Genomic DNA, 18,810 nt, shown 5'->3' with positions numbered 1-18,810 from the left:
GGCAAGTCTAACCTCGATTTTATGTTCTCTTTTGTCTTCCCTGGGATATTCAATATTGTATTCATGATGTTCTCAAAGAAATTCTTCTCTATATGCATCACATCGAGGTTGTGGCGCAGAAGAAGATCCTTCCAGTATGGTAACTCCCAAAATATACTCTTCTTGTGCCAGTTGTGATGAACACCGTAAGAATCAGGCATATTACGAGGGACATGCTAATTACCACCACAACGAACTGTTTCGTTAGCTCCGTAGTAGTCGATTTGTGCTTTAATTTGTTCTCCAGTTAGATATGGAGGAGCAGTGTCTCTGACAAGCCTTTTGTGCCTAAACAAATTCTTGTTTCTTCGGTACGGATGACCAATGGGCAGAAATCGATGGTGACAATCAAACAAACTTGTCTTCCTACCATTCTTCAGTTGAAACGCATCTGTCGTTCCATTACAATATGGACAAGCTAATCTCCCATGTGTAGTCCATCCAGACAACATCTCATAGGCAGGAAAGTCACTTATGGTCCACAAAAGCATCACTCGCATCTAAAATTCGTCTTCGTTGAGCAGTCATACGTCCTCACCCCTGTTGCCCACAAATCCTTCAACTCGTTTATCAGTGGTTGTAGGAAAACATCCAAAGACCTTTTTGGATGGTTCGGACCAGGTATTAATATGGTCAAGAATAGCAACTCCCGTTGCATGCACATCTCCGGTGGCATAATCCGAGATACACATTTCGGCTATTGCTAGCGAAATCCAGATGTACTTTGTTAAAATGTTTCCAGGCTCTTGCATCTGATGGATGAGTCATCTCACCATCCGTTTGAGTATGCTCGGCATGCCATCTCATCTTTCCAGCAGTCTGCTCTGATTGGTACAATCTTTTCAACCTGTCAGTAATTGGTAGGTACCACATCCTTTGGTACGGTACCCTATTACGTCCCCGTCCTTGCGGCTTGAATCGTGGCTTCTTGCAGAATCGACATTCTTCTAACTTCTCATCATCTCCCCAGTAGATCATGCAGTTGTCGATGCAAACATCTATCATCTCTGAAGGCAACCCAAGACTATAAACCAGTTTTTGAATCTCATAATAAGAATCAGCAGACACATTGTCTTCGGCAAATACTCTTTAAACAAGTCTGTCCATTCATTCATGCAACTTTCAGGTAGATTGTGATCAGTTTTAATATTCATCATTCTAGCAGCCAACGACAATTTAGAGAGACCTTCTCTACAACCACTGTAAAGTGGCTGATTTGCCGCATTTAACATTTCATAAAACTTTGTTGCATATATATTAGGTTCTTCATCTTCATCATGAGCTACGAATGCATCAGCTACCATATCATGAACTCTATCATAATCTACCATCTGCTCTTCCTGATGGTAACTATGTTCATTATGCAAATGATCAACCGGTTCTTCCTGAAAAATGCTATTACTACTACTAGCTTCATTCTGATCATAATTATAACCTTCTCCAAGTTGAAACCAGATATAGTAATTTGGCGTGAAACTTCTATTTATTAAATGCTTCCAAACATTTTTACGATTTGCCAATTTCGAATTGTTGCATTTCCGACAAGGACAGAACATCTTACCACTTTCTTGGGCGAGCGGTGTGAAATCTGCTTGATGCATAAATGTCTCCAGCCCCGCAAGGTATTCTTTCGTCACTCTCCCGTTAGCATCTCTATGCATATACATCCACCTCCGCAACTCAAAAATATTCCCGGACCCCGACATTTTTTTTTCACTTTTTTTTTTCTTGTTGGTGTTTTTAAAATGATGTTCAAATGTCCATATTTATAGGAAATTTTCGAATCTGGTAGTTGCAATTTTCTTACGAATTTACGACAAAATTTAGTTAGGAAAAACGTGTTATTTAGTGGATTCAAAATTTCCTCGCTAAGTAGATGTAAAATATTTTCTCGTAAATTACACGCTATATTTACGCCGAGTTTACGAGGAAAGAGTAGTTCGTCGTTAAAGCCACGTGATATTACACTGATTTCGTCGTAACTTTACGAGGAAATAACGATGATTTTATATTTCCTCATAAAGTCGACGTACATTTACGAGAAATAATTTTCCTTGTTAATTTTCCTCGCTAAATTGTGTTTTCTTGTAGTGTGTGAAACTGATTGTAAAAAGGACATGTGGCAAAATCACTTCGCAAATATAGTTCAGGGGATTGTCTCTAAGGATGACAAGCCCTCTCCTTTGAATTTGAAATCCGAATATAATTCTGACGTAGGTAGGAACCTATGGAAAATTGTTTGGATTATAATTCTGACGTGGCTAGTAAATTTTTTTTTTTGAACAACCACATGTTTATATTAAAATTAAAGACTTAAAGGGCATATCTATCTTTCGTCATGGCTAGCAAACTTAATGCACACATTATGTGGGCTGGTGCATACCGCTGTTAGGTTTGATGTTTGAGAGCATGAGATCATTGGTGTCTTTCTCTCATGCTACTCAAGCAATGCACCTCGTGACTCATGTGGTCCTTATAAAGTGTTTCATGGCACGCGTACCAAACGAGAGAAAACTATAAGGCAAAGCCACCAACAGAGAAAGAAGCTCTCAGCATTTAACACAAATTAAGCCAATCTGAAGACTGTCCCTTCATGTCGTGACCTGAGTCGTCAACATCCATTGAACGAAAGTTATATTTTGGTTCTAATAATAGCTAGCTTCAATCACGTTAGACAGTATTCACAATTAACAAAAAATATTGTAACTACACATCACAAATTATATTTTTGTAAGATGCAAGTATTAATGCCAGTTTGAGAGTTTTATTACAAAATATAAATTCGCAATAAACTTCTAAAATTGATTTTAATAGAGTAAGTTCTGGATCTTAATTCCATAACTTAAATTCGAAATTAGTTTTTAGATATTCTGATATTTTTAAAAATTGTACCAAAAGTAGTTTGAATCGGAGACACAAAAAACCACATTTATAAAATTGTTATATGCTATATGCTTTAAAACCAAACAACGATCGTATTGATTAGAAGATAACAGTTGTTACATTTCCTTTTCATAGAACTAGTCGTCCACGAACTTTCAGAAAGTATATATTTCTAAAAAATCAAAAAATTGTGTATTTAAGAAAAGGAGAACGAAAAGAGCATACGCTGTATGCGTAAAAGAATACTAGAAGAAAGGGCCACCGATGGACCCATATGCTTCTACATCAGCAAAAGGAATCATTATCTCTAAACCAAGAAATTAAAAACGCCTTTAATTACATTCTCTTCTAGATAATAAGTACAAACCGCCTTTCAGATATTTTGACATCATTAGCACTTAATTTTGGAAAACATACAGTACACTATTTATTTCAGGTTACACTTGCCATATATTTTCCACACCCTTTTTTTTTCTCAGTATCCTTCATGCTCAGTTGAAACGTTGAAATATCTATATTCTATCTCCAAGGGAAACAATGAACAATATCTTGTTGCTTTCACATCATATGGGTTCTTGAAGAAAAACGATTGTGTAAGAGACTAAAAAAAGAAAGAAAGATGGAAAAGTAAGAGGCAAGAAAAATGCAAGATATCCATGTTTCAAACAAAAAAATAAGAAGATATCCATAGAAAAGCAAAACAGCCGTTACATACGTGGAGAAGATTAACTCAAATCCAATAAAAACAATTTGTCGTAATGCGTTTACAATAGGATAAAGCAGCAGCATTAACTTTTAGTGTAATTGGTTTTCAGCATCTTCAATTCACCTCTATATTTACCTCTATAATAGCATTTAGAGATAAAACCACTCCAACTCTATTCTATTTCTTACTCTAAAATAGATATTGTTATTTTCACCTCTATATTTAGAGGAAGAAATAGCATTCCTCTATAATAGAGGCATACTTTTTTATTTACAAAATGATCATTTAACTTTTTACTTTAACAATTATAACCAAAATAAATATTTTTTAGTGAAAATTTATTGTTTATATAAATATATAATCATAATTTTTATTTACATAATAGTTTCTATAAAAATATTCAGTGTAAATAATATTATAATTTTATGAATGTTACACTAAATTTGGTTGGTTTTCAACTTTCACAAATAAAATGTACTATTTGTAAAATTAGAAAAGAATATATCAAAAATATTCCCTTTTAGAGGAATAAATAGATGAATACATTGGAGACAAATCATTTTTATTATAGAGTTTCCCTATTTTTTCTCTATTTTAGAGGAAAAAATAGGGAAATGCATTGGAGATGGTCTGAGCATCTCCAAAAGACACTATATAACTTCAAATACAAAGTTTTTGTCTCTCCAAAAAGAAACTTTAAAACTTTGAAGTTTCATATTTTTAATTGCATTTTGATCCCTACAATTACACATCACATTCATAATTCCTAAATATTTTTTTCGTTTATTGTATTAATCCTAAAAAATTTGATATCTCATAAAAATTTTAATTTTTTTTTATAAATTTAAGTTTTACACATAAAATTAAACACAACTTTAAAATAAGATTTAAAATATTTTAAAACTAGATTTAGACAACAACAATACAAAAGAAACTTAACAACAAAAAACATGAAGACATAACTCTTACACAAATTTAAATATTGCAACACTAGTAGTCATGTAAATTTGATCCAGAACCTCCAAAATCTCCAAAATATTGGCCAAACAAATGTTTTGTAACCGAAGATGGTTTTTGTTTTGATGTTTATTTCGTACGATTCTTTTTTATCAGATCGAATGTATACACTGAGTTTTAATATTGTTTATAGAAGTTAAGCCTTTTAACAATATTTATTTTCCTCTTTTACTTTCTTGTTCAGATTTAATGTACTTACAAGTTTAAAATCATTTGATTTCAACAATTTTTAGTTTGTAATCTACAAATTAAAAATAAAGAGAGTCATTTTTTACTTCAAAATATACTAGTTGGTCATATATGTATTACGAAAATTGTTTTATGGAATAATATGATTTTTTTTTTGAAGTTTAATATTAATTATGTTATTTCTATTTAAAATTTGTATTTTAATATAACATTTTATTAGTTAATACTGTTGTAATATTTTTATATATGTGCTTAATTATTTACAAATTTTTTATGAATTTAAATTAATTATGACAAATATAAAGACCATAGGATAAAATACAAATAGTTTTAACGTTAAGTTTGAAATTTTGTTTTTGGAGAAGAACACTTTTAAACTTCAAATATAGAGTTTTAGAAACTTGAAAATAGAGTTTTTTTTTGGAGATGGTAAACACAATTGTGATATTTTTTTACTACTGCCACACACATATATGTGTGAATTTGAAGTTTATACGTGGATTAGTTAAATTAAATTCATAGATAAATAAGATATTAAAGAAGGTAAATAAGGGTTAGTTGGTGGAGATGAATGGAAGAGGATGAAATACGGACAGATCGGGGAATATGAACTAACGCTGTCTTCAACTCTTTATTATTGGATACACATGGCCATCTTTTGATTACGACTGGAGTGAATTTTTAGAAACCTTTCAAAATCCTATTTAATACAGTCATTTATTATTGCATAGGAGGATAACAAAACACACATATTCACAATTTCGGAGATATGTAAGTCACCATCTATATTATTTCATCTATATTATTAAAAGATAAGTACCCATTTGAAAATGTTCTTATTTCATTAATTAAACTTTTTTTTTTTGCTTGTATTTTTCAGTTGCATTTATGAAATATCATAAAACGAATAAAACTGCCTAATTTATTACTTGTCTTTTCAGTTACATTAATGAAATATGCTTAAATGAATTTAATATTTCCTATTTTATTGTTTTTCTTTTTCAGTTACTTTAATGAAATATCCTTAAATAAATTAGGACATAATGTCATTTAATCAACCAAAAAAACTCATGAGTTATTTACGTGCATAATTTTAATAATGAAGATTTTTAAAAACGTGTATCATTAAAATATTACCTAAAACATGCAGCACTAATATATAACATGCATCAATAAAACTAGAATTTGACTCACACAATTGTACGGATATTATTTTCAGTTGATTAAATTTAAAAATAATTATTTATTCAAAAAATATTTAAGAATGACTATGTTTTTAAAAATTATATGGTATTATTTGCTCATAACTCATTTGTCATTTGATAAATTGTTAGAAAGAAAATTTTAGCATAATATAACTCAGTTGTCATTTGCTAAATTTATGGTTTTTATTTATATTTTTTATTATTTAATTATAATATTTTCATTTTATATTTGAAAGATAAATGAATTTTTTTTCAAACAATATTTTTGTAAATGTATTTTTTTTTAAATAATCAATTAAAATTGTTATTATCATTGAATATCATTATTTTTGACATAACTTGAGTTTTCGTTTACATCAAAACTTATCATATTTTAGGATAATTTTAATTTAAAATGTAATTTACATATTTTTTAAAAAAATTCTAAAAATATTTTTTAAATATTTTGTTATAATTGTTAAAAACATATTGAGTTGCATTTCAAATAAAAAGATAAAGATATTAAAAATATTCTAATTAAAATATGTAAAATTTAATATAGTTTTAAGAAAATGGTCAAAATAAAAAAAAATTACACATAAAATAATCATGATTTTTGTTAACTGGGCGATCATTATTTATATGATATCACATACGAAAAAAAAAAATTTGTTTTTAAAATTATCTAATTAACTCTATACTCATTTTTTTATATTTTTATATGATATCACACATTCGTAAAAAAATAGATAGTTTAAGATGCAAAAAAAAAAAATTTACTTAATGAATATAATATGAACGAATATTACAAATACATCATTTAATAAAATAAATAATTAAAAACTGAAAATCCATATCTGCGCTGATCAGGGTCTAGTTAGTCATTACAACATGATGAGATTCATGGACGTTTTGTTTCAAAAATTTGAATATAAAACTAGTACTACATTCGAATAAGTCAGTATACATTACGTTTATGTTTACTTTCTCTCTCTATTTTGTATTAAAATTAGCATTTATTCAAATTTGCAAATTATATTTATACAGTTGCATTCTGCCCCTACCACTGTCCTGGACGGAGGGACGGATGCAAATACCTGAAATCAGAATGACCCACAAAATGGTACAATTTGGAAGAAAACAAAAACTATAGAGAAATCCAAAGATCAAAGTTGTGCAAAATGCCCATTGTGTATCCATTAATGATAGAAGTGACAATACAAATTATCAACAACTACATGGACCCTCTTGTTGGAGTTTGGAAACTTTATGGACCTCACAAAACTTCAAAGTATGGTCGAAAGTAGAATGGACCCAACAAAATCAAATTGCAAAGCTTTTTGGCGTTTGTGAGAGATTATGCAAGTTAGGACTTGGGAGTAATAAATAATTAAATAAGTAGAATTAGGCAAAAAAGCATGTTTCTATTAAGCATTGAATTTTCTCCAAGTATTGTTCCGTTGACCTGTTGGGGAAATTGATTTGGTCAAACTTAGACAAATTGAGGAGCATGCAGAATTTGAAAGTAGACCAACCTCTCCATCACACAAACATGTAACCAACTCAATGGTGTTATAGTTTTTTTTTTTTTTTGGTAACAATGTTAAGATGTTATTACCAATGGTGTTATAGTTTTCTCCAAACTCCACGTAAGTATATAACACACAGAAGAAACTCATTCACACACACAATTTCATAAAAACAAAAAAAAAACAGTTTTCTGCAAGTAAAGAGAGATCATAATCATTAGTAACTGATGCAGGCTGTGAGAAGGATCCCATCAGGAGAAGGTGCAGAGATGCGTGGAAGATCCGAGACCAACCGGGTCAGACGTAAGAGTCACGGGTCAAGTCTGAGAGTTCGACAGCCTTGCACGTGTTCAGGACGGCCTGGCTCTGCCAAGTGCGTGCGCCACGGGTTTATGGTGCCAAGCAACGAGAAGCTTATGCGAAAGGCGAGTGACGGAAGCAGAGAGGTGTTGAGAAGAGCTTTGACGCCTCCGATCCGGCGGATGAATCTCCGGTGGTTGAATTTCCGGCCAACACCTAGCCGACTCTGTAAAATGTCTTCCGTTTGAGTTGAGTTTTTTTTTTTTGTTTGATTTTAATTTGTAAATAAAAATGAGAACTTTTTATTACAGTAATGTTGGAACTCGAATAAGATTCAGACCCAATTGGTCAACCCGGTAAAAGAAGAAACTTGTACTCTGTTATGGGACAAGAAAGTGTTTACAACATCTTGTAGTCTTAAGGGAAGAAGAATCAAGTGGATGAGCTGTTGTTCTGAGCAGGCAAAATAAGACGATCTTGGCCTTCGATTAGTTTTGCAGATTTGATGATATCTCCTGTCTTGATCTGCCCAAGAATATCTCTTCCTGCTGTTGTGTACCTGCACAATTTGTACCAAACATAAGCAACTTCAAATGCATCTTGCAAGTCTGAAAAATTACGAATAAGAACGTTTTTATAAAAATCGGTCTAGGCATTCAAAAATTGGTCTATGCACCCGCCTAATCAATAATCCTATATAAAGCGTGTAGTAACCGCCTAGTAATTTCTTGAATATAACATACCCGAAAACCGAGAACTGCCCTTCATCAAATGATAAGCCTCCTAAGCCAGACTGCACAAGAAAGTAAAGGATCAAAAGCTAACTCCTTTAGCCTCAGATGGGATTAAAGAGTGATGCGTACGTTTCTTTTATCGTATAGGTAGAAGAAGAATTGGTAAGGAGAAGAGTATTCCTCTGAGTTTTCGCTGTGGGCCATTGCAACAGCTCCATAAACTGATAAAGGAAGAACTGGTAGCTCTCCATCCTTTCCAAAAAGTAAAGTCAGCTTTTCTGGTTTTGATTTGGGGGAGAGGAGCGGTTTTTGTGTAATACCTGGACACTCAATGGAGTTCTGTAGAGAGGTTCGAACTGTCCAGAAGGCATTACTTCTAGTGGAACACTAACACTCTCCACCTTACCACTCCCATCCTCTGTAATAACAGCTTGGTTCACTGTATTGAGTTTGGCTCCATCATATGCACCACTTGTTACCTGAATAACAGCTTGTTTTCAAGATCTAAGAGTACAGTCTCCTAGGTTTTAAGATGTGTAGCTAGGCTAACTAAAGGCTGAAGTTAGAGGAAACTACCTTACCAGTTTAGCGAAATTCCCTGCTGTTAATGGAGCTGAATAACCATCTATAACAACCTGGATTGTAGCACTCTTTCTTTGATCTCCCCCAGATTCAGCTTGAAATGTAGAACCATCAGCTTTCTCAATGGTGATTTCCACAGTTCCTCTTCCTGCTAACCTGCAGTTTCCACATAAGAACTGTTTAATTTTGCAGATCCTAAGAGAGATTTAACTCTGGGAGAAAGAAAATGAGGCACACCTAGGGTAGTTCAAGTATTGCTGAGGAAGCAAAAATGACAATCCAGATGCCTGCAACAACACTTTTCAACATCAGGAACTAAATCTTGTACTAAATGCCGTTTCAACCGTACTCAGAAGATATGAGATGTGTGCCAGAGAAATTGTATGTACTTGTAATAACTCCATCTCCGCAACAGTGTCTAGTGATGATGCCAGGCGAATGGACACTTTATCAGGATCTTGATACCTAATTGATTCAATAAGTGCTTGAAGTCCACCCTTTCAAACAAAAGAACACACGGTTTATACTCACTTATAGCAAAACCAAATGAAGTTAGAACATAAGAACAGCCTATTGTAATGAGTTGCAAACAAAGAGAACGTTTAGTCTAACACCACCAGATCACCTTTCCACCACAAATTAATGTCCATCAACTTGAGAACAAAGCTGTGGTTTACCTTGCCGTCAACCAGAGATGCATAAAGTTCTGAGCCCTTGTCTCTCAAGTCTGCTGGTATACTAGCCAATATTGAATCTTTATCGTCTATAGCCACCTGAAACAAATTGAAGGAGTTCAAACTTGTGCTAACTACTCTAGCAAACGTAACTCACAACTTCAATGGCAACTGAAACAGACAATAAGAAAGAGTAACATGTTCACCTTTAGAGCTTTCTTCACATTGCTCTCCATGGTACCATAAGGCTTTCTTTGAGGGATCCTCAGAAGATACGATATATCTTCCAACGAAGCCTAAAGGAAACCATACATAACAGCATAACAAAATCAATAATCACCATAACTAACAGAATGTAAAGAGTCTAGTATAGTGACAAGCCTGTATAGTCTTCATGTTGGGATTAGCAGGAATGGCTCTTCTTAGTGCAAGTTCCCCACTCCTTGGAACTTTCGTGTCCGGAGAGTAAAGAACCGCCTCTGCAGGTGAGATGTACGCAGAGTCTAGACCAAACAAGGGCAATGGAGACCACACTTGAGCTAGTATCAGGATCGTTGCAACTACTTTCTCGAGATTCTTTGATCCAGCTCCTTCCAAAGGGTTCAACTTTGAATCGATTGAAGAAGGTATATGTTCCTGCACTGCTGAAAACGAATATTCAGAAAGCAAAGTTTGGAACTTTATAACGAACCCATGTGTGACATCTTTCTAGAGCTATGAACCCGACCTTATCGCCATAGTTCGTGGTTTCAGAATGCAAGCGCATGCGAAGATCTCTGGAAACGGTTCGGCTGAAGGGTAATTTGGGTTTTACGAAGAGTAAGCTGCGGTTAAGAGGCGGATGGTGGAGAGATAGAATCCGGTGTGAGACGACGGTGGAAGAAGACAACGGAGAAGCCATTGATGGAGACGTGCAAGTGGTTCAGAGTAGGATAGGGAAGGAGCAACGGTGAGGTTTCTTTCTGCTTGGCGCGCCTCATCTTCCAGACGCTTACGTGGAAGCATATGTGTGGATACACGTTGTCTAGACTGAAATTCAAGAAACGGCGTGGTGTTCTATTATTCAGACTGCAGACGGCACTGCTTGTTGCATGGTGATTGAACAACTCGACATTTTTATGATTGTACGCTTTGCCGTGAACTTAAGGAAAGTAAAGGCTTGGCCCAAACGTGGCCCAACTGGATTTGTTGTAATTAAATTTGAAATAATTTGTAGGGGACAGATATATCACATCGACGTGAAATAAAAGGACAAGACATTTAATGCCCAACTATATTTTAACAAGACGACATTCTTGATAGTCACTCAACATTCAACATGGTTGATTTTTCTTTTTTCTCTTTTTTTCATTGTACATTAATTAGTTAGGTACTTCTTTCCACGGCGTTGAACTGACTACTGACCAGAGTCTGAAACGCTAACGCAGAAATTAGAGCATCATTATACATTTGATAATAGCCAGTACTACTTTTCTATGAAGGATTATTTTATATAAATACAAGATCAAAACGCAAACGTCGTGTTAGCGTTTTTGCCTCCTCAAGAAGCATCTGGTTCCGCTTCGCCTCCCCAGACACTTCTACATACATTTTTAATTTTGTTTTTGCTAGTGTAGACTGTAATTAATATATCACAATTATCTGATTCGAACTTCCGGACTTGAACTACGTGCCGTCTTCTATGTAAACGAATCGACACACAGCCGTTTTAAAATATCCACGTCAGCATCTCCAATCGAGGCGGACTTCACGGGGTCCAGCGACGAGTTCGCTCGGTTTCCTGAAAGTCACGATGTGGCTCCCGGCCATAAACGCCGTAACTCGCTCGGAGACTCGGATATCATCCATCTTCAGCTCCTGGAGACGCCGCACGTACTCCGGCACGTGTAAGAGATCCCAAACCACGCACAAACCTCCTGGCTTCACGACTCTCACTATCTCCCCTAGAACCCTCATCCTCTCGGCCGCCGCCTCAACAGACTTCTGACCGTGCTCTTTCCCCACCGTGTGCACGAACACCGACGAGACCACCACGTCGAAGTAGTTATCCCCAAACGGCAACGTCCTTACATCTCCTTCCCTGCACGTCACATACTCTTGCACACCTACACAAACGATTGAAATTACACAAACGAATCGGTAAAATTATTAATTTTACTTTAGGTAAAAAAAATTAAACTTACCTTCAAGTTTAGCGGTGCGGAGAGTGGAGAGAGTGGTGCGTTTGGAGCGGTCTAACCCGACGACCCGACCCGAGCTACCGGTTTTCTTGAGCTGCGTCGCGACGGCATTGAGTAAGATGCCGCGTCCGCAGCCGAGATCTAACGCCGTTTTGACGCAGGACCAGTCGCTGACGGAGCTGACCATGCGCTGAGCCATCTCGTACTGGAGAGGAACATCGGAGTAGACGAAGTTAGCTGCGGCGAAGAGGAGACAGACAGCGGAGAGAGCGGTTACTGCGCCGGTGAAACCTGCTGTTAGCCTGGAGGCGCCGGAGAGGAAGAAGGAGTCAAGGAAGAAGCAAATCTGGTCGAAGTAGACGAGGAAGAGAAGAGAGAGGATGGAGAAGAAGAAGGCGTGGAAGAGAAGGAAGACGAGTGTCTGCCATTGTTGAATGCCGTAGATAGCGTAGATCTGAGTCCAATCTCTGTTCCCGGCGGTTTTACCCATTTGATTCCGATGATCAGAAACCGATGAAAACAAGATGTTTTCTCTTTAAGGAAACAAACAGATCTCAGGAGTTTGAATCTTAAACTTTCGAATTAAAATAAAAGGAATATTGAAATTCCTGTGGTAAATGAGATGGATAAATTAGATCAAGGACGATGAAGATATGATGTAGGGTAAGTTGGAAGAGTATCGTCACAATAACATGGTGGGAGAGTGAGTTTATGTAGCTGCGGAGGAAAAAAAATATAGAATTATGGAAAAGATTTTTTATTTTTTCAACTTTTTGGTCCTTCTTTACCATATTCACGCGCTTTCTTTTTACTCTGTGCTTGTCGGTTTCTGCATTTTCAAACCAAGGTTCTCATTTTAAATTTTAAGAAACCCGATAAGTCCAACCATTTTCTCTCTTTTTTTTTTTTTTAAATTTGGATGTTGCTAACTAAGTGTCATTATTTAATGGTTATGTTTGTTTAAGTGTCGTGCGAATTTCGATATGCGATTAAGATTACGTTTATTTATGTATCGTGCGATCTACGACTTGCGACATATGACTAAACTTGTGACATACAATTAAAATTATATTTGTATACGTGTTGCGCAATCTGCGATCTACGACAAGTCGCGTAATCAATCTTTTTTTTATAGTCGCTATTTTTTCCAGGCGATTTGAATCGGAAACTGCATCTAGTCGCGCGACCAGTCGCGCAACATTAAAACGAACAATAACATGTGACTTGCAACCTCGCGCAACATTAAAACGAACAATAACATGTGACTTGCAACTAATCGTAGGTCGCAAGTTACGCGATAGCAAAACGAACAATAATCTACGATCAGTCGCAGATCGCGCGGTATGCAAACGAACAGGGCCAATATCGACCATGCATGTAGATTTTTCAATATTGCAATGTAATAATTTATTGTTATTTACTAGTACTAGTTTAGATTGTCTCATCAAAATCATTATTTCATTAACCTTTTACTAATAATTAATTTCATCAAGATCTTTTTTGGGGGCGAAAATTCATAAGATATATTTTGCGTTTTTCTTTTGTAAATACCTTATGACATGAGAATTAAAAACGTTATCCACAGTTGTAAGATAAATATATCGCATGCGAGTTGGTTCATGATTTTGTCAATAATCTATTTACTTATATAACAAACGAAAGTTTAAATAAAAGTTGCCATAATTTCCCGAATTGCAGTATATATTAGAAATTTTTAGAAGTTTTAATAGAAATATCTTGAAAACAATTAGGAGTGTGATTGTTTTTGACTTTAGAGTAAATTTTTATTTTTAAAATAAATCTACTCGAAATCCTACTAAAATTTTACCAATCAAATATTTTATTTGTTTAATTTTAATTGTCGTTTTATATTTGGGGACACATTAAAAAACATATTTAATTTTTTATATTTACTAAATAAAAACATCGTTACTAATACATCTAAGCACATTTCAACCAATAAAAAATAGATCATAATATAAAGCTAATAAATTTTATTTTAAAATTATAAAACAACACTTATTTTGAAGGGCTTTTTGCAGAATTGACCTATAACTTAAAGTTAAACACAAAACTAACCTCCTTTTTTTTTGAAAATTGGTTTTGCCCTATTCACCCCACAAGTTCATATAATTTACGAAAATGCCATCAATTTTTTTTTTCTTTTTTTTTCGAAAATGACATTTTTACTCTCTCACCCTCATCATCTTCAAGTAATTACAAGATTGCCATTGTCATCAATACCACAACCACCATGAACAACCAATTTGAAGCTCTTAATGCTCCCAAAATCGATTTACCCTTCTTCTTTTTCCATTCTTGTGAACTAAACACAACATATCTCTCACTTTCTCTCCACAATGAGCTAAAGAACCCAAGATTTTGATTCTAAATTTTTTATGGTTCATAGAGTCATAGAAGCTAACGATTCTGGGTGGGTTACTTTCGTTTGTGATTTTGTGTGCTTGGAGAAGCCTTATGTATGCTAAGGAACTTATCTCACCAATTTAAGGTATGACATCGAGTTTTTTTCCAGATCTGTTCGTCAGGCGACTTACTTGGGAAGTCGTCTGGCTGTAGACAACTTACCTGGAAGTCGTCTGGTCAACGCAGAGGTTATTTTTGCAATTGACTTTGAAATCTGTTATTTCAGACGACTGAAAAATAAGTCGTCTACTATTGTTTGGCTAAAAAAAAAAACTCCAAAAAAGCTAGACGACTTACATTTCAGTCGTCATAGGTTAGTTTTGCATTTGACTGGATTATTTCAGAAGTTTGACTTTTCTGGACGACTTACATTTCAGTCGTCTAGTGAAAATTAAAATAATAATATTTTTTTAAAGTAGACGACTTACAGTTAAGTCGTCATAGGTTAGTTTTGCAATTGAAAAAAAAACTTCAAGATTTAATTATATACAGACGACTTATAATTCAGTCGTCCACGAGACGACTGAAATGTAAGTTCTCCAGGATTTACGAGGTTTGACCAGAATCTCGGAAAAAAATCCTGGACGACTTACAAGTAAGTCGTCTGTGTATAGTTAAATTTTGAAGTTTTTTTATTCAATTGCAAAACCAACCTATGACGACTTAACTGTAAGTCGTCTACTTTTAAAAAAATATTATTATTTTAATTTTTGCCAGATGACTGAAATGTAAGTCGTCTGGGGAAGTCAAACTTCTGAAATTATCCAGTCAAATGCAAAACTAACCTATAACGACTGAAATGTAAGTCGTCTAGGTTCTTTGGAAATTTTTTTGAAACCAAACAAAAACAGACGACTTAACTTTCAGTCGTCTCAGGTTACAGATTTCAAAGTCAATTGCAAAAATAACCTCTGCGTTGACCAGACGACGTATAGCTTAGTCGTCTGGACAACTTAGATTGAAGTCGTCCGCGTCTTCTCCGCTAGTTTTTAAGTCTTCTACGTTAGTTTTTGAATAACTTGTATTTTTAAGAGTGATAAGTAACTTCAAGATATGTAAAACTCATATTTACAAAATATGTTCTCTCCCTTAGTTTTACTAAATTCGACTAAGTTTTTCAACGCAAACTTATAATAAAATATGATATGCTTTGACTAGTTACTATTGTTTGTTTCCATCTCTTAAGTATTATTGTTATAGACAATAATGATGACTATTGTTACGAGTTGGAAAAAGGGTTAAAATGCTTCTTAAAATGTTGTATCAATATAAAGCTACCAACATTCTTGTTTATTAAGATGAGAAAAAGGCCATTGGAGTTTATTATTGCATATGAGAGATCCAAAGATAAGAAAAAGGCTACTGAAGTCTATTATTTCATTGATTTGTAAATGTGTAAACACATTGTTAGCACATTTAATACATCTTGGAAAACATTATTACTGATTTTACAAAAAATTCACAACTAAAAGAGTAGACATGCAATTCACAAAACAGACCACAAACAAAACTATTATAGATCATTCCTCTACAAAGACAAGCTTGGATTCCACTTGAGTAGACAAGACCACACGACTTTTAAGAAGTCCAGACGACTTCTAAGAAGTCCAGACGACTTCCAGGAAGTTCAGACGACTTTGTCAGAAGACTTTTAGGAAGTTCAGACGACTTCCAGACGACTTTACAGGAAGTCCAGACGACTTTACAGGAAGTCCAGACGACTTTGTCAGAAGACTTCCAAGAAGTCCAGACGACTTCCAGACGACTAACAGGTAAGTCATCCCAGAAGTCTTCCAGATCTGAAAAACCTGCATATTAAATCCAGATCTGAAAAACCTGCATATCCAAAAACGTTCAAATGGCTTAAAAACAGAAAAAATGAGTGAAAGATTAGATAAATCTACCTTTACAGAACACACAAAAATACATATCTAAAAATAATAGATCTACCTTTAAATTAGTGGAAGATGAGTACCATCTAATAAAAAACCTGCAAAAAAGATAGATTAGTGAGAAAGACATGAGACAAAACTGGAAAATTCATATAAAGTTTGGTGTTTTCAAGTCAAAGAGATTAGAGTGGGTTTGGAGAGTTTTAGTTTGGGAAAAAAGTAAGAACTTTACACAACAAGAAGTTACCAAATGAAGAAAAATCAGACATAAGAACTTACCAAAACGCTCAGATCTATTATGAAAGGGAGACTTCGTCAGAAGACTTCCATGAAGTCCAGACGACTTCCTGGAAGTCCAGACGACTTCCTGGAAGTCCAGACGACTTCCTGGAAGTCCAGACGACTTCCTGGAAGTCCAGACGACTTTGTCAGAAGACTTCCAAGAAGTCCAGACGACTTCCAGACGACTAACAGGTAAGTCGTCCAAGAAGTCTTCCAGATCTGAAAAACCTGCATATCAAATCCAGATCTGAAAAACCTGCATATCCAAAAACGTTCAAAAGACTTAAAAATATATTAGATAAATCTACATTTATAGAACACACAAAAATACATATCTAAAATTAATATATTTACCTTTAAATTAGTGGAAGATGAGTACCATTTGATTAAAAACCTGCAAAAGAGATAGATTAGTAAGAAATACATGAGACAAAACTGAAAAATTCATATAAAGTTTGGTGTTTTCAAGTCAAAGAGATTAAAGAGAGGTTGGAGAGTTTTAGAATGATGAACATTACATTTTTGTTGCAGCCATTTGAGAGGAGGAGAGATAATGTGTAAATTTTTCTTTATATAGGGAGACAAAAAATCCAATTAGGTTAAATATTTTTGACTCAGACGACTTCCTGGACGACTTACATTTCAGTCGTCTGGTGAAGAAATTAAAACAGACGACTTACATGTAAGTCATCCAGAGGAGTTTAATATTTTTAGCGGGAAATTAAATATTTTTAGCGGGAAACTAAAATAGAAGACTTTTCAGACGCCTTACAAGTAAGTCGTCTGGTTTAAATTATTTAAGCGGGAAAATAATTTTTTAAAAAAACTTTAGGCGGAAATATTTGGACGACTTACATGTAAGTCGTCTGTTTTAATTTCTTCACGAGACGACTGAAATGTAAGTCGTCCGAGTAAAATGATCCGGTTAATTAGGTTAAAACGTACATTGGTAAAATTAAAGGTTCGGTACAATGTGGACGAATGAAATATACGTCGTCCGAGTAAATTATTCAACAGACGACTGAAATATAAGTCGTCCACACCCTAAACATAACCCCTAAACCTAATTATCTAATTAAAGACTTCATAAAATCAAATCAAACTTGAAAAGTGTTTAATATACACATAAATAAACACATATAGGTGAAAACTAATTTTTGAAAAAAACATTTTAGTTTTCCAAAATCTAACCCTAACAATACATACAATACTACAACATATGTTTGCCAAACTCCTAAACCAAAGTATTTCATGATTCACTACTTCCACTCATCTATCTTCAAAACAAATCAATTTTATCATATCTTAATTTATATCACTTAAAACTGTTTATAATTACTTGATTTTTATTTTTCACGCATCAAAATATTTTTTTACAAGATTTATAAATTGTTTTTAAAATAAACCGGTACCAGACGACTTACACTTCAGTCGTCCAGACGACTTCCAACATCTCAGACGACTCAGACGATTTACTAGGGCTATATTCGTAAAAATGGCTTCTGTTTTTTTGTTTGGTCACAAGGGGCTGAGCTGTAATTTCACTAGGCTTTTAGGTTAGTTTTGCATTTGATTCAAGTTTGCGTATAGGTTTAGGGTTAAAATCAAGTTGTGAGTTAGTTTTGGCAAAAACTCCTATTTTGAAATGAAAATGTTGACTATACAATGACAATTAAACTGAAACGGAAAGAGTATAAAATATTATTTTTAGTTTTATTAATTAAACTGAAACGGAAGGAGTAGAAAATATTATTTTTAGTTTTATTCTACTTACTATTTAAATGGAGAAAAACAAACACTAAGTTTACTCTACATTTTGCTAGTGTAAATATGTGTTATGCTTTTTTGGAACTTTTCCATTTATTTTTCTTGTTTTTATTTCTACTAGTTTTGTTTTCACTCATTTCCATTTTTTCTTTTATTCTAGTTTACTTTATTATTACTAATCAAACCATAGACCTGGCTTTCGAGAGGATTGGATATTAGTTTTATGGAGGAACATTGCAGCAGTCGGTCTGGAATCTTGGAACGCAAGTGCATGCATGATAAGAAACATACCTACTAGAATTCCAATCTCACGTCGTCTCTGATTGGTAGCTCCACTGGCTTATCACAAATCTTTTTTAATTTCTGTCAGGATTCTTACAATTTAATAAGAGTGAGATATTTCTATAATACAAAAATATATTATC

The 18,810-nt window shown here is 34.1% G+C and overlaps 3 protein-coding genes across 4 annotated transcripts; 1 reads left to right on the top strand and 2 right to left on the bottom strand.

The window, feature by feature from the left end:
• The first annotated feature begins 7,678 nt into the window (after positions 1-7,678).
• Positions 7,679-8,380, top strand: BNAC05G38120D. The gene has a single exon (XM_013841362.3). The coding sequence runs from the start codon at positions 7,775-7,777 to the stop codon at positions 8,093-8,095; it is 321 nt and encodes a 106-aa protein (XP_013696816.1). The 5' UTR covers positions 7,679-7,774; the 3' UTR covers positions 8,096-8,380.
• On the bottom strand, positions 8,130-10,827 carry LOC106400953 (peptidyl-prolyl cis-trans isomerase CYP37, chloroplastic). Of its 2 annotated transcripts, none has more exons than XM_048757005.1 (11): positions 10,565-10,827; positions 10,219-10,473; positions 10,044-10,133; positions 9,841-9,936; positions 9,553-9,660; positions 9,401-9,450; positions 9,163-9,319; positions 8,902-9,060; positions 8,711-8,833; positions 8,591-8,640; positions 8,130-8,406 (listed from the first exon to the last, which is right to left on the bottom strand). In XM_048757005.1, exons 1-11 carry the CDS (start codon positions 10,736-10,738, stop codon positions 8,280-8,282), a joined length of 1,389 nt encoding a protein of 462 aa, XP_048612962.1. In that variant the 5' UTR covers positions 10,739-10,827; the 3' UTR covers positions 8,130-8,279. The 2 variants fall into 2 exon arrangements, with proteins under 2 accessions (XP_048612962.1, XP_048612963.1); XM_048757006.1 differs by having other exon boundaries at positions 10,219-10,478; positions 10,565-10,798.
• A 429-nt stretch (positions 10,828-11,256) lies between these two features.
• BNAC05G38100D lies at positions 11,257-12,731 on the bottom strand. The gene is made up of 2 exons (XM_013841361.3): positions 12,021-12,731; positions 11,257-11,942 (listed from the first exon to the last, which is right to left on the bottom strand). Exons 1-2 carry the CDS (start codon positions 12,505-12,507, stop codon positions 11,560-11,562), a joined length of 870 nt encoding a protein of 289 aa, XP_013696815.1. The 5' UTR covers positions 12,508-12,731; the 3' UTR covers positions 11,257-11,559.
• Between the last annotated feature and the right edge of the window lie 6,079 nt (positions 12,732-18,810).

This window comes from Brassica napus, chromosome C5 (assembly GCF_020379485.1).
Source record: "Brassica napus cultivar Da-Ae chromosome C5, Da-Ae, whole genome shotgun sequence".
Classification (NCBI taxonomy): Eukaryota; Viridiplantae; Streptophyta; class Magnoliopsida; order Brassicales; family Brassicaceae; genus Brassica; species Brassica napus.
The sequence above is the reverse complement of the archived record's forward strand: the minus strand, read 5'-3'. Positions and strand labels throughout refer to the sequence as shown.